At 41.4% G+C, this 20,383-nt stretch overlaps 1 protein-coding gene across 2 annotated transcripts; it reads left to right on the forward strand.

Annotated features, from left to right (window-relative positions):
* The first annotated feature begins 2,824 nt into the window (after positions 1-2,824).
* On the forward strand, positions 2,825-20,368 carry LOC109891123 (formin-like protein 14). 2 transcript variants are annotated; one of them, XM_020483446.2, is made up of 5 exons: positions 2,825-3,071; positions 12,400-12,488; positions 14,632-14,722; positions 16,721-18,374; positions 18,620-20,368. In XM_020483446.2, the coding sequence occupies exons 1-5, from the start codon at positions 2,993-2,995 to the stop codon at positions 18,705-18,707; spliced, it is 2,001 nt and encodes a 666-aa protein (XP_020339035.2). In that variant the 5' UTR covers positions 2,825-2,992; the 3' UTR covers positions 18,708-20,368. The 2 variants fall into 2 exon arrangements, with proteins under 2 accessions (XP_020339035.2, XP_020339037.2); XM_020483448.2 differs by lacking the exon at positions 2,825-3,071 and adding an exon at positions 3,643-3,770.
* The last annotated feature ends 15 nt before the right edge of the window (positions 20,369-20,383 follow it).

The following is a 20,383-nucleotide window of genomic DNA, read 5'->3' on the forward strand; positions in this document are numbered from 1 at the left end:
ATTAGTATTTGGTAGCATTGCCTTTAAATTGTTTAACTTGGGTCAAACGTTTTGGGTAGCCTTCCACAAGCTTCCCACAATATGTTGGGTGAATTTTGGCCCATTCCTCCTGACAGAGCTGGTATAACTGAATCAGGTTTGTAGGCCTCCTTGCTCGCTTTTTCAGTTCTGCCCACAAATTTTCTATAGGATTGAGGCCAGGGCTTTGTGATGGCCACTCCAATAACTTGACTTTGTTGTCCTTAAGCAATTTTGCCACAACTTTGCTTGCAAGTACGCTTGGGGCCAATGTCCATTTGGAAGACCCATTTGCGACCAAACTTGAACTTCCTGACTGATGTCTTGAGATGTTGCTTCAATATATCCACATAATTCTCCCTCCTCATGATGCCATCTATTTTGCGAAGTGCAACCAGTCCCTCCTGCAGCAAAGCACCCCCACAACATGATGCTGCCCTCCCCGTGCTTCACGGTTGGGATGGTGTTCTTCGGCTTGCAAGCATCCCCCCTTTTCCTCCAAACATAACGATGGTCATTATGGCCAAACAGTTATATCATTGTTTCATCAGACCAGAGGACATTTCTCCAAAAAGTATGATCTTTGTCCCCATGTGTAGTTGCAAACTGTAGTCTGGCTTTTTTTGATGGCGGCTTTGGAGCAGTGGCTTCTTCCTTGCTGAGCGGCCTTTCAGGTTATGTCGATATAGGACTCGTTTTACTGTGGATATAGATACTTTTGTACCTGTTTCCTCCTTCATCTTCACAAAGTCCTTTGCTGTTATTCTGGGATTGATTTACACTTTTCGCACCAAAGTACCTTCATCTCTAGGAGACAGAACATGTCTCCTTCCTGAGAGGTATGACGGCTGCGTGGTCCCATGGTGTTTATACTTGTTTACTATTTTTTGTACAAATGAACGTGGAAATTTCTCCCAAGGATGAACCAGACTTGTGGAGGTCCACAATTTTTTTCTGAGATCTTGGCTGATTTCTTTTGTATTTCCCATGATCTCAAGCAAAGAGGCACTGAGTTTGAAGGTAGGCCTTGAAATACATCCACAGGTACACCTCCAATTGACTCAAATGATGTCAATTAGCCTACCAGAAGCTTCTAAAGCCATGACAACATTTTCTGGAATTTTCCAAGCTGTTTAAAGGCACAGTCAACTTCTAACCCACTGAAATTGTGATACAGTGAATTATAAATGAAACAATCTGTCTGTAAACAGTTGTTGGAAAAATTACTGTCCTAACTGACTAGCCAAAACCATAGTTTGTTACAAGAAATTTGTGGAGTGATAGAAAAACGGGTTTTAATGACTCCAACCTAAGTATATGTAAACTTCCGACTTCAACTGTACCTTAAATACCTAGTAGCTCTGCACATTGATCTGGTACTGGTACTCCCTGTATATAGCTCCTCATTGATCTGGTACTGGTACTCCCTGTATATAGCTCCTCATTGATCTGGTACTGGTACTCCCTGTATATAGCTCCATTCTTGTGTATTTTATTCCGTTCTTTGTGTTAGTTACTATTTTATTTTGTTTTATTATTTTTAAACTCTGAATCATTGGGAAAGGTTTGTGAGCAGGCTTGTCACTGTAAAGTCTACACGAGTTGTATTCAGTGCATGTAATAAATACAATTTGATTTGATTTGTGTTGTGACTGTTTTCAAGATACCAAACCATGACCAATGTCTTACCAATGGCCATGTGCTACTCTGATTCAGCAATCTGCCAAGGGAGGTAAATCGAATCATGGACAAAAAAACGATTCACACACTCACATCTCAACATTGTAAAATACTTGTGTTTTGGTTGCTATCAGCTAGCATACAGTGCCTTTTTCCACATTTTGTTGTGTTACAGGCTGAATTTAAAATGGATCAAATTGAGATGTTGGGTCACTGGCCTACACACAATATCCCATAAGTGGAACCATGTGTTTAGACATTTTTACAAATTACTTACAAATTAAAAGCTGAAATGACTTGAGTCAATAAGTATTCTACCTCTTTGTTACAGCAATCCTAAATAAGTTCAGGAGTACAAATAGGCTCAACAAGTCACATAATAAGTTGAATGGACTGTGTGTAATAATAATGTTAAAATTATTTCTTAATGACTACCTAATCTCTGTACCCCACACATACAGTACAATGATCTGTAAGGTCCCTCAGTTGAGCAGTGGATTTCAAACACTGATTCAACCACAAAGACCAGGGAGGTTTTCCAATGCATCGCAAAGAAGGGCACCTATTGGTAGATGGGTAAAAAAAAAAAGAAGCAGATACTGAATATCCCTTTGAGCATAGTGAAGTTAATAATTACACTTTGGATGGAGTATCAATACACCCTGTCCCTACAAAGGTACAGGCATCCTTCCTAATTCAGTTGCCGGAGAGGAAGGAAACTGCTCAGGAATTTCACCATGAGGCCAATGGTGACTTTAATAAAACAGTTACAGAGTTTAACTGCCTTGCTCAGGGGCAGAAGAACAGATTTTTACCTATGCGTCTGTATTTCATTTTCAATAAATTTGCTAACATTTCCCCAAAAACATGTTTTAATGTTGTCATTATGGGGAATTGTGTGTTGGTGGTGAGAGAAGTAATCAATTTAATCTATTTTGAATTCAGACTGTAGCACAACAAAAGTGGAATAAGTCAAGGGGTATGAATACTTCCTGAAGGCACTGTTAGTCTCATTTGAATTTGATTCTAATGAAGAGCATGGTTTGTTCTTTCTCTGCTTCCTCTGTGGGCTTACAAAAGAGGGAGGCACAGAGAAAGGGGAGGAGGCAGGGGCGGTGGCCATTTTCTCTCTACCTCGAAGATTTCACCGAATCAGTGAGGATTCAGTAATACACCTGTCGTTAAGACTAATTAATGAATTAATACGTTTTTGACGACTGGCTATGGAAGCTCCTGCATAATATCACGTGTTAACGATTCATCTGTACAATAGGTCTACCAATAGGACAAAAAAATGAAAAAGGGACCGTTGCATTTTTGGGGTCGAAAGAACCAGTCTCTCTTCGATACCAATATTAAAATCAAGGAGATGGGTAAGTGTTTACTGTCATATTTAACAATTAACTAATAATAGTGATTGAATATTTAATCGATCAGCATTTTCTCACTACTGTCCCGACCTTTGCACTTGTTACAGTGACAGATCAATGGCAAATGTGGCCTAAATGTTCACATTCTAGAATAAGAAAAATGCTGGTTGAGTCAAATTAATACACAATGTTTTACACAATGCTAGTAATCATCGAAAGTAACCAGGGGGGTCATTAGGTCTCCCAACAGTGGTAAACCTACATTTACCTGAGACAGTCACTAGACTCTGCGTTCATGACGATGCAGGTAGAATGCAAGGTGTCTGTTTTAACTAAGTATTAGATAGCTGCAGCATTGAATAAAATAACAATTTTCGTTGCGATTATTTTAGAACATGTCAATCAAAACAATAATACAGATCAGATTTTTTCACTTGAGAATTGCGTATACTGCCCGCTGATGCGTAATAAAAGTAGTGTGGTGGAGGTATACACCGTATCACTTATGTAGTACAATAAAGAAATCATGTTCAAAGCAGCCTACACAAACGCAAAGCACGTGAGTTCCATTCATGTAAAACCTCACACAGCCTAATTTCAGCGGAATATCGCCCGACAACAAGTGGAGAGCAGCAAGTGCGAGCAGCTCTCCACTTGTTGTCGGATAGAGAGCAGCTCACAGAAGAACGACATCCGTAGCAGGTAGGTCGTGTTGAGGAAAGACGATGTAATGTAAGATATCTACTAGCAAATGCTAACTAAAAAGCAACAATGGGTATGCGAACCAAAAGATTGCTCCGAAATCTTGTTTGAATCTTTGCAATGCGCAATTCAGTCATGATTCAGTTTGAATGAATACTGTGTCGGTTTTCTACAAAAACATGGTGGCTTTGAGAGTGAAAACCTGCATTTTTTTATTACAACATTATGTAGGCCTACCTATTATTACCAGTAGGCCTAGGTATGTTATTGAGATCTTATAACAGACTGCGCCCTAAAACATTTTTAGATTTTTTTTTTATATAGAATAATTATAGTCAAAGGAAAACATGGTAGCATAATTATTAGACCTAAAGGGTTTTTTAGTCCAGGTTTTGGGAAATGGGGACTAATTCAAAATTAATATGAATAAACCCACTAGAGATCTGAAAACTGTTCAAAGGTTCTCAGAACTAAAAACGGGACAAATTGACATATTTTGCATTGCCCTGATTTCTGGGTATTCTATTTGATGAGGCCTCTATAACAATGGAAAGGTCAAATACAATTAGTATTTGTCACGCTTCCTAAACAACAGGTGTGGACTAACAGTGAAATGCTTAATTACTGCCCTTTCCAACAATGCAGAGAGAAACATTTAGAAATAATAGAAAAATAACATGAGGAATAAATACACAATGAGTAATGATAATATATACACTGGCTATATACACTGGGTACCAGTACCGAGTCGATGTGCAGGGGTATGAGGTAATTGTGGTAGATATGTACATATAGGTAGGTATAAAGTGCCTAGGCAACAGGACAGATAATAAACAGTAGCAGCAGCGTATGTGATGAGTCAAAAAAGTTAGTGCAAAAAAAGGTCAATGCAAACAGTTAAATAGTTAACCAAATAGCTATCCTGACTAACTATTTAGCAGTCTTATGGCTTGGGGGTAGAAGCTGTTCAGGTTCCTTTTGGTATCAGACTTGGTGCATCGGAAACCCCTTGTCGTGCGGTAGCAGAGACAACAGTCTATGACTAGGGTAGCTGAGTCTGACAATTTTTAGGGCCTTCCTCTGACACCGCCTGGTTTAGAGGGCCTGGATCCACGGCCTTTTCACCCCGCTACCATCTAGAAGGCGGAGACAATACAGGTGCATCAAAGCTAGGACAGAGAAACTGATAAACAGCTTTTATCTCCAGGCCATCAGACTGTTAAAGTCACTACTAGCCAGTCTCCGCCCAGTACCCTGCCCTGAACTTAGTCACTGTTACTAGCCGGCTACCATCCGGTACTCTACCCTGCACCTAGAGACTGCTGCCCTATGTACATAGTTATTGAACACTGGTCAATTTAATCATGTTTACATACTGTTTTACCCACTTCATATGTATATACAGTGCCTTACAAAAGTATTCACCCCCCTTGGCATTTTTCCTATTTTGTAGCATTACAACCTGTAATTTAAATTTTATGTAATGGACATACACAAAATTGTCCAAATTGGTGAAGTGACATGAAAAAATGTACTTGTTTCAAAAAATTCTAAAAAATAAAATCAGAAAAGTGGTGTGTGCATATGTTTACATCCCCTTTGCTATGAAGCCCCTAAATAAGATCTGGTGCAACCAATTACCTTCAGAAGTCACATAATTAGTTAAATAAAGTCTACCTGCGTGCAATCTAAGTAACACATGATCTGTCACATGATCTCAGTATATATACACCTGTTCTGAAAGGCCCTAGAGTCTGCAACACCACTAAGCAAGGGGCACCATGAAGACCAAGGAGCTCTCCAAAGCAAGGGACAACGTTGTGGAGAAGTACAGATCAGGGTTGGGTTATAAAAAAATATCAGAAACGTTGAACATCCCATGGAGCACCATTAAATCCATTATTAAAAAATGGAAAGAATATGGCACCACAACAAACCTGCCAAGAGTGCCCACCAAAACTCACGGACCAGGCAAGGAGGGCATTAATCAGATAAGCAACAAAGAGACCAAAGATAACCCTGAAGGAGCTGCAAAGCTCCACAGCGGAGATTGGAGTATTTGTCCATATGACCACTTTAAGCCGCACACTCCACAGAGCAGGGCTTTACGGAAGAGTAAAGAGAAAACGTTTGGTGTTCGCCAAAAGGCATGTGGGAGACTCCCCAAACATATGGAAGAATGTACCCTGGTCAGATGAGACCATCAAGGAAAATGCTATGTCTGGCGCAAACCCAACACCTCACATCACCCCGAGAACATCATCCCCACAGTGAAGCATGCTGGTGGCAGCATCGTGCTGTGGGGATGTTTTTCATCGGCAGGGACTGGGAAACTGGTCAGAATTGAAGGAATGATGGATGTTGCTAAATACAGGGAAATGTTTGAGGGAAACCTCTTTCAGTCTTCAAGAGATGTTAAACTGGGACAGAGGTTCACTTTCCAGCAGGACAATGACCCTACGCATCCTGCTAAAGCAACACTTGAGTGGTTTAACCTCTCTGGGATATGTGGGACGGTAGCGTCCCACCTCGCCAACAGCCAGTGAAAGTGCAGGGCGCCAAATTCAAAACAACAAAAATCTCAGAATTTAAATTCCTTAAAGCATACAAGTATTTTACACCATTTTAAAGATAGAATTCTTGTTAATCCAGCCACAGTGTCTGATTTCAAAAATGCTTTACAGCGAAAGTACCACAAACGATTATGTTAGGTCACCACCAACTCACAGAAAAACACAGCCATTTTTCCAGCCAAAGAGAGAAGTCACAAAAAGCACAAATGGAGATAAAATTCATCACTAACCTTTGATGATCTTCATCAGATGACACTCATAGGACTTCATGTTATACAATACATGTATGTTTTGTTCGATAAAGTACATATTTATATCAACAAAAAAAACAATTGCATTGACGCATTACGTTCAGTAGTTCTAAAACATGCAGTGATTGTGCAGAGAGCCACATCTATTTACAGAAATACACATTATGAATGTTGATGAAAATACAAGTGTTATACATGGAATTAGAGATATACTTCACCTTAATACAACCGCTGTGTCAGATTTCAAAAAAACTTTACAGAAAAAGCAAACCATGTAATAATCTGAGTACAGCGTTCAGACAACAAAGCAGCCAAAAAGATATCCGCCATATTGGGTGGTTGCCATTAGTCAGAAATAGCATTATAAATATTCACTTAACTTTGATCATCTTCATCAGAATGCACTCCCAGGAATCGCAGTTCCACAATAAATGTTTGTTTTGTTCGATATTGTCCATCATTTATGTCCAAATAGCTTATTTTGTTAGGGCGTTTGGTAAACAAATCCAAAAGTGCGTTCAGGTCCAGCCGAACATCAGACGAAAAGTTAAAAACGTTCCGTTACAGCCCGTAGAAACTTGTCAAACTAAGTATAGAATCAATCTTTAGGATGTTTTTATCATAAATCTTCAATAATGTTCCAACCGGAGAATTCCTATGTCTGTAGAAAAGCAATGGAACGAGAGTTAACTCTCTTGTGACCATGCCTCAGAGCCTGTGGCAATCTGCCAGACACCTGGCTCATTCCTCTCTCTTTCGGTCCCACTTCACAGTAGAATCCTCAAACAAAGTTCTAAAGACTGTTGACATCTAGTGGAAGCCTTAGGAAGTGCAACATAACCAATATCTCACTGTATCTACAATAGGGGCTGAGTTTTAAAAAACTACAAGCCTCAGATTTCCCACTTCCTGGTTGGATTTTTCTCAGGTTTTCGCCTGCCATATGAGTTCTGTTATACTCAGACATCATTCAAACAGTTTTAGAAACTTCAGAGTGTTTTATATCCAATACTACTAATACTATGCATATATAAGCATCTGGGACAGAGTAGCAGGCAGTTTACTCGAGGCACCTTATTCATCCAAGCTACTCAATACTGCCCCCCTGACACCAACATTTCAATGTCTTGGAATCCAATTGAGAATCTGTGGTATGACTTAAAGATTACTGTAAACCAGCGGAACCCATCCAACTTGAAGGAGCTGGAGCAGTTTTGCCTTGAAGAATGGGCAAAAATCCCAGTGGCTAAATGTGCCAAGTTTATAGAGACATACCCCAAAAGACTTGCAGCTGTAATTACTACAAAAGTTGGCTCTACAAAGTATTGATTTTGGGGGGGGTGAATAGTAATGCACGCTCAAGTTTTCATTTTTATGTCTTATTTCTTGTTTGTTTCACAATAAAATATATTTTGCATCTTCAAAGTGGTAGGCATATCAAATCATACAACCCCCCCAAATCTATTTTAATTCCAGGTTGTAAAGGCAACAAAATAGGAAAAATGCCAAGGGGGTGAATACTTTCGCAAGCCACTGTACTGTATTCTAGTCAAGGCTCATTCTATATAACTATTTCTGTAAACACCTTTTCTATTCATATACTGTCCATACACACCATCATATATACAGTTGAAGTCGGAAGTTTACATACACCTTAGCCAAATACATTTAAACTCAGTTTTTCACAATTCCTGACATTTACTCAGAATAAAAATTCCCTGTCTTAGTTCAGTTAGGATCACCACTTTATTTTAAGAATGTGAAATGTCAGAATAATAGTAGAGAGAATGATTTATTTCATCACATTCCCAGTGGGTCAGAAGGTTACATATACACTCAATTAGTATTTGGTAGCATTGCCTTTAAATTGTTTAACTTGGGTCAAACGTTTTGGGTAGCTTTCCACAACGCTTCCCACAATAAGTTGGGTGAATTTTGGCCCATTCCTCCTGACAGAGCTGGTGTAACTGAGTCAGGTTTGTAGGCCTCCTTGCTCGCACACGCTTTTTCAGTTCTAACCACATATTTTCTATAGGATTGAGGTCAGGGTTTTGTGATGGCCACTGCAATACCTTGACTTTGTTGTCCTTAAGCCATTTTTTGCTACAACTTTGGAAGTATGCTTGGGGTCATTGTCCATTTGGAAGACCCATTTGCGACCAAGCTTGAACTTCCTGACTGAGGTCTTGAGATTTTGCTTCAATATATCCACCTAATTTTCCTACCTCATGAAGCCATCTATTTTGTGAAGTGCAAGTGCACCAGTCCCTCCTGCAGCAAAGCACCCCCACAACATGATGCTGCCACCCCCGTGCTTCACGGTTGGGATGGTGTTCTTCGGCTTGCAAGCCTCCCCCTTTTTCCTCCAAAAATAACGATGGTCATTATGGCCAAACAGTCCTATTTTTGTTTCATTAGACCAGAGGACATTTCTCCAAAAAGTACAATCTTTGTCCCCTTAGTCTGGCTTCTTTATGGCGGTTTTGGAGCAGTGGCTTCTTCCTTGCTGAGTGGCCTTTCAGGTTATGTCGATATAGGACTTGTTTTACTGTGGATATAGATACTTTTGTACCTGTTTCCTCCAGCATCTTCACAAGGTCCTTTGCTGTTATTCTGGGATTGATTTGCACTTTTCGCACCAAAGTACGTTCATCTCTAGGAGACAGAACACGTCTCCTTCCTGAGCGGTATGACGGCTGCGTGATCCCATGGTGTTTATACTTGCGTACTATTGTTTGTACAGATGAACGTGGTACCTTCAGGCGTTTGGAAATTGCTCCCAAGGATGAACCAGACTTCTGGACGTCTACAATTTATTTTCTGAGGTCTTGGCTCATTTCTTTTGACTTTCCCATGATGTCAAGCAAAGAGGCACTGAGTTTGAAGGTAGGCCTTGAAATACATCCACAGGTACACCTCCAATTGACTCAAATTATGTCAATTAGCGTATCAGAAGCTTCTAAAGCCATGACATCATTTTCTGGAATTTTCCAAACTGTTTAAAGGCACACTACTACTCAACTTAGTGTATGTAAACTTCTGACCCACTGGAATTGTGATACAGTGAATGATAAGTGAAATAATCTGTCTGTAAACAATTGTTGGAAAAATGACTTGTGTCATGCACAAAGTAGATATCCTAACTGACTTGCCAAAACTATAGTTTGTCAATAAGAAATTTGTGGAGCGGTTGAAAATGAGTTTTAATGACAACGTAAGTGTATGTAAACAGTTGAAGTTGGAAGTTTACATACACTTATGTTGGAGTCATTAAAACTTGTTTTTTAACCACTCCACAAATTTGCTGGTTGAGAGAATGCCAAGAGTGTGCAAAGCTGTCATCATGGCAAGGGGTGGCTACTTTGAAGAACCTCAAATACATTTTCAGTTGTTTAATACTTTTTTGGTTACTTTCATGATTCCATATGTGTTATTTCATAGTTTTGACGTCTTCACTATTATTCTACAATGTGCAAAATAGTAAAAATAAACTTTTGTGTGTGTGTATATATATATATATTATACTGAACAAAAATATAAACTCAACATGTAAAGTGTTGGTCCCATGTTTCATGAGCTGAAATAAAATATCCCCGAAATGTTCCATACGCACAAAAATCTTATTTCTCTCAAATATTGTGCACAAATTTGTTTACATCCCTGTTAGTGAACATTTCTCCTTTGTCATGATAATCCATCAACCTGACAGGCGTGGCATATCAAGAAGCTGATTAAACAGCATGATCATTTCCCAGGTGCACCTTGTGCTGGGGAAAATAAAAGACAATGCCACCGATGTCTCAAGTTTTGAGGGAGCGTGCAATTGGCACGCTGACTGCAGGAATTTCCATCAGAGCTGTTGCCAGAGAAGTGGATGTTAATTTCTCTACCATAAGCCGCCTCCAACGTTGTTTTTGAGAATTTGGCAGTACGTGTAACCGACCGCAGAACCACAGATCATGTGTATGTCGTCATGTGGAGTAGCGGTTTTCTGATGTCAATGTTGTTGACTGCACCATGGTGGCGGTGGGGTTATGGTATGGGCAGGCATAAGCTACGGACAATGAACACAATTGCCTTTTATCGATTGCAGAGATACCGTGACGAGATTCTGAGGCCCATCGTCGTGCCATTCAAAATTCCACAGGCTACAATCAACGGCCTTTGCGAAGGAGATGTGTTGCTCTGAATGAGTATATTTATATTACGGACTCAAACATAGCTGGTTCTGATATTTCTTAGTTTTTGGGATTTGTGTGTATTGTTTTGTATTGTTCGGTATTACTGCACTGTTGAAGCAAGAAACATAAGCATTTCGCTGCACCTGAGAACATCTACAAAACGTGTACGCGACCAATAAAATGTGATTTGATTTGTATGGCAGGGAGCTCAGCCCCAGTGATGTACTGGAACATACGCACTACCCTCTGAAGCGCCTTGCGGTCGGATGCCGAGCAGCGGCCATACCAAGCAGTGATGCAGCCAGTCAAGATGCTCTCAATGTTGTAGCTGTAGACATTTTTGAGGATCTGAGTGCACAATGCTGAATCTTTTAAGCTTCCTGAGGGGGAAGAGGCATTGCCGTGCCTTCTTCATGACTGTGATGTGTGTGGACCATGATCATTCCTTAGTGTTGTGGACACAGAGGAACTTGAAGCTTTCGATGGGGGGCGTGCTCGGATTTCCGTTTCATGTAGTGCTCCTTTGTCTTGCTGACATTGAGGGAGAGGTTGTTGTCCTGGCACCACACTGCCAGGTCACTGACATCCTCCCTATAGGCTGTCTCATCGTCAAGTGGTTGTGTGCAAACATGCCACAGGATGGGGATATTTGCATATTTCAATTATGCAGGAACTCAATAGGGAAATGCCTGCCATGCCCCATTGGGAAATGAATCTGTAGATGCCAAAATACTTTAAACATTGCCTGTTGTTTCCATACTCGGTTAACAAAGTTTTGCTCATAGTTATATCAGGTAATGTAATGCATGTTAATCTGAGTCCTCTTTGAAATTCTTTGAGGTCTCTGTGCTTGACGTGAATGCAGAGCATGACCTGTGTCTCACTAACTGCTGTCTCTCAATGACATTTCTCTCATCAGTTAGTTACTTGGCAGGGACATGCCTGACATTGGAATGGCTGTTTTGTGAAGTTCCAGATAAGTTGGTTCTTTATACAGTAACGCCAAAGCCTGTTGCAAACATTATAGATAGCCATCTCTGGTAAAGTATTTTACTGTGAAAACAATCAGGGTGTCCCTCTCCCCCTTCTCTGCCCAGGAATAACCTGAGATCAATATTGATGAACTGCAAACACTCATGACAGGGAGGCCAACAGAAAGTTGACCCCCAGAATTATGAATGTTGCACCACATTTCCATGACCCTACTGAAATTCCATTTGTAAATAGGGGTTCATTGATGATGCGTGAAGAACTCTATTTTCTACCCTATGGCACCCCATTACATTTAGGCTTAAGTGTTTGAGCAATAGGGTGACATTACTTTTTATATTGGTTTGATTAATCCTTCAACTGCTTGAATAGTTGTTTGCTTTACCCAATTACTATTTTGCTGTCAACAAGAGAAATCCCCCCGAAAGAGTTTACTGCATAGCATTACATAGTAGTTTGTCAAGAATTATGAGAACGGCAGACAAAATGCCATAACTTATTATGTACATCCATAATTACTCAACTTTGCACAGTCACTAGACTGCATCTCCTTACAGAGCTGTGCTGATCGGTTGAATGGTAGACTTGTTGGTTTTTAAGCAGTGCGTTGTGCTGTTCTTTTTTTTCCGTTTAGACAATGTTGAGCTGGTGTTGGATTCATCAGCCATTCCTGAATCAGGCACTGCCAAAGTGAGGTCCAGACCCGCAGTCAAGCACTACATGGTAAGTTCCTCTGCATGATGTGGAAAAAAATCTATTACTTCAAATGTACATTTCAACACTGGAGACAGTGTTGCAGCATTTATTGAGACTGCTGTCCAGCTTCTAGGTGGTGTTCTCTAACACTTCAATATGAAAAATCACATGGAATTTGTTATAGGTCTTGTCTTTAGTTCTTGTCAATGCATTAGGCTCCACATAACTTTCCCACTTTTGCATAAGTCTGCGGAATTGTGAATTATTTCTCAACAAGGCCTTTGCAGTTTCTGAAAGAGAAACTGCATTGCCTCATGAAGGGCATTCCTGTAATCATTGATGAAAGCATACTTTTCTAACCGGCAGGTTTCACCTGCGCAGGCTTTTCACATATATAAAGAGGGAGTAACCCAAGTTTACTTGCAGCTAGGCTATCCATGTGACAAGGGTCAATTTGTTTGCATGTTGACCCAGTCCTCTCAAGTCATTTCTGTCGTCAGAAATTCTCACCCTATTGACTTAGACATTCTCATGCAGGACAGTAACTATAAGAATGTCACCTTGGTTCACACAATCTTGGGTCTTGTACAGTCTGCCACAATTATGGCACCTAGCTAATTTCTGCTCGATTCAACATGCTGTCCCTGTAGGCGATCCAGAAAAGCATAGCCATATCTGATTTTTTTAAAAACAAGTTGTACTACGTTGTTATTTTGTTGTAGGTATGAAAGCCTACCTCAAAGGGGAGTGTCCTATATGATAGCTCCTCTGTTATTTGTTAGATGTGCCACACCCAGCAGCACAGGTGTTGGACTGCTCTGACTGACTGCTCTGATTTTCACCTGTGAGTCATGGAAAAGAAACATAAGGAATAAGCCGGTTTAGAAACGGCATTTAATGCCGCACCCTTTGCCCCTTGTGAAATGTTCATGCCTTTGCAATGAGCTGCCTGCCTCTATGAATAGTCTGCCATGACATATTTAAGGCATAAGGGAGGTGTTCCGTTCACGTTAGATGTTTTAAAGATACAGTGTAACCGGGGTTCTTGAGAAAGGACCACACCTGAACTTTTTCCACTAATAACTTAATATTTACACAGCTGCATGAAAGTTGTGTCTGCTGCCTGAACTTGAGAATTATGTGTACCAAGTTCTAAACAAAGCAAGTGATGGTGGCCTGACCATCAGGCCAACCACAGTAAGTTGATTACAGTTTACAGTTACAGGGGTGGACCTAACTTTGGATTGTTTTGGTAGATTAGAGGCCCTCCGGCCCATAGTTACACTGGTCAATGTGTTTTTTGGTCTGTAACAGTGACTTCCAGTCCCTGGTGTAGGGTGATTCTGACCACAGTCTAACAGCGTTGGAAGGGCATATCTCTGTTCTGTCTGCAGGGCATGTGTTGTGTCAACACAGTCTGTTTATTTATGGCTGTGATGCGAACGGTCAGTCACACAGGCAGGCAGCAACATGATGGCACATCCCCTTTTCTCTGAGGCAGTCACACCCACTTAACGTTTTCTTACAAGAAGAGATGGGAGTGTTGCCTGTGCCTTATCCACAGGCAGGGCGTGGTGTGGGCGAGGCATGACAGCGTGGCTATAAAAGGCAGTAATGTTCTGAAAAGGGCCCAAAATGGTGCTTGTAAGCTTCAGCTAGTGTCTAGCAAGGGGTTAGACACAGTACACCAGTGGAAAATATATTGCTGAATCATTTCAAGTGGGATACTCAGTCTCAGAGATTATGTAGCCTCAATCTGCACCAAGAGGCTTTGCTGTTATAGAAAATGACTCCAACTGTTGGGAAGACTAAAAGGAATTTTGGATGAAAAGCCCTTTCCGATTTAATGTGCCTGGCCTTCCTCTGTCTTTGGTAATTGACACTACTTGTACACTGATGTACTTGTTTTCTGAGTGCAAGGTTTAGTAAATTAAAAGTTTTTGCATCAGTGTTGTCATCACACAGCAAACATGATAACCTGTTCTAAAGTAGATGCAAGTAGTCATTTGGATAACAGGTTGGATCACTGCAAGCCATAGTGCAGTCTAGAAACAATCCATTCCCTTCCCTCTCACACTCAGTTCCTCTTACAATCTCATCAGTGAATCTCTAAACTGACACCAGGGTGAAATGTCAACCGTCTGATGGCGTTTGCCCTTGTTTCCCACAGTCCTCCTCTGATGTTGTGCAAGGGTTTGCTGTCCCAACACCCAAAGTTCCTGTCCTCCCCCCTTTCAACAGTCCAAAGATCAACAGGGCAGGTGAGGGTCTCCCAAGTCTCTGTGTTTACCAGAGTTAAGCTGTGCAGCTAAATCATTTACATTTCTATGAACTTAAGCCGTAGTGCTGGTTTTAGATTAAGTTGATTGATCAAATTTCGGCACAAACTCAAAGCAACTCTGTTTTCATAAAGGGCTTAAATATACACTACCAGTCACAAGTTGACACCTATTCATTAAATTGTTTTTTATTTTACTATTTTCTAAATTGAAGAATAATAGTGAAGACATCAAAACTATGAAATAACACATATGGAATCATGTAGTAACCAAAAAAGTGTTAAATCAAAATATGTTATTTAAGATTCTTCAAAGTTGCCACCCTTTGCCTTTATGACAGCTTTGCACACTCTTGGCATTCTCTCAACCAACTTCATGAGGTAGTCACCTGGAATACATTTCAATTACCAGGTCTGCCTTAATGCATTGGAGCCAATCAGTTAAGTTGTGACAAGGTAGGGGTGGTATATAGAAGATTACCCTATTTGGTAAAAGACCAAGTCCATTGCAACGTAGACACTGAGTCGGGAAGCAAGTGCAGGTGGTGAGTTTAATAATAAACGAAACAATAAAAGAGGAGCGTACGGACATTAAACAACATCAATACTGCCTGGGGAATAACCCTAAGTGAGTGGCAGATATAGGGAAGTTAATGAGTGAGGAGTCCAGGTGTGCCTCATCATGAGGTGTGCGTATTGATGGCGACGTCGAATGCCGGAGAGGGGGAGCATGAGTAGCTGCACCTCAGATTGCCCAAATAAATGCTTCACAGAGTTCAAGTAACAGACACATCTCAACAGCAACTTTTCAGAGGGGACTGTGTGAATCAGGTCTTTGTGGTCAAATTGCTGCTGCAAAAAAAACACTACCAAAGGAAACCAATAAGAAGACTTGCTTGGGCCAAGAAACACGAGGAATGGACATTAGACCGGTGGAAATCTGTCCTTTGGTCTGATGAGTCCAACCGCCATGTCTTTGTGAGACGCAGAGTAGGTGAAAGGTTGATCTCCACATGTGTGGTTCCTACCGTACAGCATAGAGGTGGTGTGACGGTGCTTTGTTGGTGACACAAATTTATTTTTTAGAATTCAAGGCACACTTAACCAGCATGGCTACCACAGCAATACGCCATCCCATCTGGTTTGCAGTTAGTGGGACTGTCATTTGTTTTTCAACAGGACAATGCCCCAAAACACACCTCCAGGCTGTGTAATGGCTATTTGACCAAGAAGGAGAGTGATGGAGTGCTGCATCAGATGACCTGGCCTCCACAATTACCCAACCTCAACCCAATTGAGATGGTTTGGGATGAGTTGGACTGCAGAGTGAAGGAAAAGCAGCCAACAAGTGCTCAGCATATGTGGAACTCCTTCAAGATTGTTGTAAAAGCATTCCAGGTGAAGCTGGTTGAGAAAATGCCAAGAGTGTGCAAAGCTGTCAAGGCAAAGGGTGGCTACTTTGAAGAATATAAAATATATTTTGATTTGTTTAACACTGTTTTGGCTAATACATGATTCCATGTGTTATTTCATAGTTGATGTCTATTATTCTACAATGTAGAAAATAAAGAAAACCCCTTGAATGAGTAGGCGTGTCAACTTTTGACTGGTATTGTACATAAGTTATTTAATTTATTTAAAAAAAAAAAGTTTTCACTTTAATTATTGGGTATTGTGTGTAGATGGTGAGAGAAATCTTCAATTTTGAATTCAGGCTGTAACACAACTAAATGTGGAATAAGTGAAGGGGTATGAATACTTTCTGGAAGCACTGTAAATGTTTGTCTAAGATCTTGCACAAGAACACTACAAATATCCAAGCAGCCATTCACAAGCATGTTTGCAGAGTGGGAGGGTACAGATCAAATGTAATTTTATCAGTTTCACCATAAATCAGGCCAACAGAACTAAAAGTAAAATAATGTATTTTGACAAGTTAAATCAATAAAACACTTGTCTGATGGTAGTTCTCTCTTTATAGTAAATGCCGATCGGTTTTCCAATGGATCGGCTATATCTGTGCCCGATTTGGTGGATGGGGAGATATTTATTCCACCTCCCCCTACAATGGCACCCCCACCCCCCCCACCCATGTTCATCCCTCCCCCACCAGATTTCTTGGGTGACTTGGACTCCCTTCAGCCTCCCTCCATGCCCCCTCCAAAACCTCCATCAGTGCTTCTGTCTAAAGAGTACGAGGATTTCACCTCCCTGAAACCTCCACTAATGCGCCCCCCGAAGCCCCCGTCAACTTCCTCCAGTGCTTCTAGTTCATCTTTGTCCATTTCTATACCAACACCAGTCCCTGATTTTACTGAGCCCCCAAAGTTTGCCCCTCCACAGCCCCCTATAGACATGAGACAAGCTGCTCTGAAAGCCCTGAAGACCCCGCCTCCAAAGCCAACAAGGCTGTCCTCCATCCACAGCATGGACGAAGCCTCCCAGGTTCCAGCCCAAGCTTCCCCAGTACAGACCCCAACACCCTCCAGCTTCAACCCCCAGAACACAGCTAAGCTGGTCAAGCAGGAAGCGTCTCCAGGCCGGAATAACAAGTTCAGTCCTATGCTGGACAGTAAACTACGCAACCTGAAGGCCAGTGATGTCACTGGGATGAGGGGGGACGGTCCTGCCGCTTCCCCCCTGGCTTTTCTCATGGCGGCTAAAGAGCGAGAGAGGCACAGGTCCAGTCTTTCCCTTGAAAACAGCACAAAGAGTAATGAGCCATTATCCAGCATCCAGCACAGTGAATTCAATCCCAATTCTTTCACCGTCATCCCTAGGGCCACCTCATTCACTTCTGTAACCTCACAACATAAACCACAGTCTGTGGTCCCACTGGAGGCCACAGTGGTAATCCAGATTCCAGCAAAACCCCAGATTATTGAGTCAGCGGTGAAGGGGCCAATTGCAAATCCAGCAGTTAAAAGGATTCTGCCCACCTCTAGATCCTCATCCTCCAGCAGTCTAGCCATGGAGAAGCAAAGTGGAGAGCAGAGGATTGATTCACCCTCTAGCCTTGTCAGGGATGACGAGAACCTATGCATGCCATTACTCCCTCCCCCTCCCGAATTCGATGACCATGATGTCGTGGACTCTCCTCCCAGCTCACCTCCACCTGACCCTCCACTGAAGAAGGTCCTCCCTCCCACTCCCAGCCCTGTCCTTCCAGTCCTGTCCTCTACTGCCAACCCTGTCCTTCCTGTCAAAACTCCCTCGCCTCCCCCTCCAAAACCTAAATCTCCAAGCCCTCCCAAATTCCCACCTCCTGTCATGGAGATCAAACCCAAACTGCCTGTTCAGATCAAACCCAAGCCGCCTCCTACCCAGGCCCTCTCAGCCAGCCAGGCCACACTCCAGAGCATCCTGCAGAAGAAGATGCTAGAGATGGACTGCAAAATGGACAACAAAATGCTGGCCATGAAGGAAACAGACTCTGATGACTGGGGGTCTCCCTTGTCTGATGAGACCAAGTTCCCGGTTGTCCCCAGAGTCATCCCGAAAAACCCTGTTATCACTACAAAGAGCAAGAGTGCCACTGTGCCAGCCACAACACAAGGAGTTGACATGAAGGAGCTGGAGACAAAAATGGCCATGAAAGTTCAGGGTTTGTCAGAGCCATCAAGAGTTCCCACAAGGTAGGACTTGCTCTCTGTCCGCTTGGCTTTTTGACAAAATGTGGGGGAAAAAACTTCATTATGGTTCAAGATTAGGGTGTTGTGACTAGTTGGACTTTTTTTCCTGTTTGTCTAGTAGTGTCCCTAATTGCATGTTTTGACTCATAGTAAATAATGTTAGCTAGATGTATTAAAAAATATTGCTAAATGCAACTAGATCAACCTGATGTGTTTAAATGTTAATTATTTATTCCTCTACTTTTTAGCAATGGGCCACGGTCAAAGCAGGCGTATGGCATGACTTTCATGGTACAACCCGGAACCAAACAACCAATCACTGTTGTCAGCAAATGAGGATCCAACTCAATTATACCACATACTGTACCATACAGCCCCTGTCAAGAGCAAGGACAATAGAAAGAGAGCACCTTAAATACTGCTAAAAATGGATATATCCAATAAAACACTAAGCATGTATGCCAAGGATGTTTTCACCAAGCCCCTGGAGAGAATACAAGGTGCTAAGCATTTGTCTAGAAAAGGTTTTGCTGTACCACAGCACATAAACCTGCCCCCCCAGAGGTGGTGTCAAATAGCTTCTTGTCTAGGTGCCAAAGTCTAGAGTGAGTGGACTGTTGGAACAGCTTTCAACAGTATATTTGACTGCTACGGTTTAATCAGTGCTAGTACACATTGCCTTATTTTTTACCTAATAGATTCAAAGCAGATTGTGAGGCTGTTTTTAAAAATAGGATATGTAATTTGCCAGCCTTAATATACACTGAATGTCATGCATCATAAGGATATTTTTATAAATGTCTTGAAGAATTACTATACGGATGTTTACAGATTGTTTTTGCTTACGTTTCCATTGTGTCACAGTAACTGTACATTCTGTATATTTTTAGAGCAATGTAGGGAATTTAACTAGTCTACTACAATACATTAAGAACAAATGTATATTGTTCACTATATTATACTTAAGGGTGCAACAACTATGTAAACTGTTTATCTTTCGATCTTCTACTTCAGTCAGGTGAGCAAGATATGTTGCATACAATGGAGGACTAAATAGAAGCAAAACAGATGGCTGCCATTTACCACATAAGGACAGGAGAAGTAATATGGTCTTCATGGTCTGTAGAACCCACCGTGGTCAGTTTATTAGGTACACAAGCCCCATTCACAAAAATAGTTTGCTCCTACAGAGTCAAGCGGCTGTGGTTTGTTATATAACTGAACATTAGAAATGGGCAGAATGAGTGACCTAAGCAACTATGAGCGAGGTATGATTGTCGGTGACAGGTGCACCGGTTCCACTATATCAGAAACAGCCAGCCTCCTGGGCATTTCATACACGGCAGTGTCGATGGTTTACTGAGAATAGTGCGACAAACAAAAACAGATCCAGTCAGCAGCAGTCCTGTGGGCGAAGACCGGTCGTTGAGAGGTCGGAGGAGAGTGGCAAGAATCGTGCAAGTTAACAGGCAGGACACAAACACGCAAATAACGGGCACAGTACAACAGTGGTGTGAAGAACAGCATCTCAGGACGCACAACTAGTCTGTCCTTATAGTAGCAGACGACCACACCGGGTTCCACTCCTATCAGCTAAAGCAGGTCCAGTGGGCACGCGATCAAACACAGGACAATTGAGTGGAAAAACATTGCCTGAAAATTATATTTCAGATGGTGTCAATTTAATTGATTCATTTTGGAGTAGAACGTTCTTAAGTCACCAGGAGTGACTTAAACAGTTCAAATAAATACGGAGAGGTATGCCCCGGCACGCTACTTTGGCCATTGTGTCTGTCATTACTAAAGCTGCTCATTTATACAAAAATATAGTTTTTAATGTAGTTAAACCATGTATCAAGGCTGTTGATATCTCCTGACAGGAGTGTAAGTTCACATGACCTGATCTGATTTTTGGCAACTTTGGCATGTTCCAAGTCCTTTGTATTATTATTTACATGTGATAATAAAAATGTAGTAAAGTTACTAATTAGTTTCTACCAAATTGTCTGAGA

Source organism: Oncorhynchus kisutch, linkage group LG5 (genome assembly GCF_002021735.2).
Source record: "Oncorhynchus kisutch isolate 150728-3 linkage group LG5, Okis_V2, whole genome shotgun sequence".
Lineage (NCBI taxonomy): Eukaryota > Metazoa > Chordata > Actinopteri > Salmoniformes > Salmonidae > Oncorhynchus > Oncorhynchus kisutch.

Coding starts and splice junctions, on each gene's coding strand:
- LOC109891123 (XM_020483446.2), top strand. CDS start 2,993: ATGAAAAAGGGACCGTTGCATTTTTGGGGTCGAAAGAACCAGTCTCTC. Junction 3,072..12,399: donor TATTAAAATCAAGGAGATGG/GTAAGTGTTTAC, acceptor TTTTCCGTTTAG/ACAATGTTGAGCTGGTGTTG. Junction 12,489..14,631: donor CCGCAGTCAAGCACTACATG/GTAAGTTCCTCT, acceptor TGTTTCCCACAG/TCCTCCTCTGATGTTGTGCA.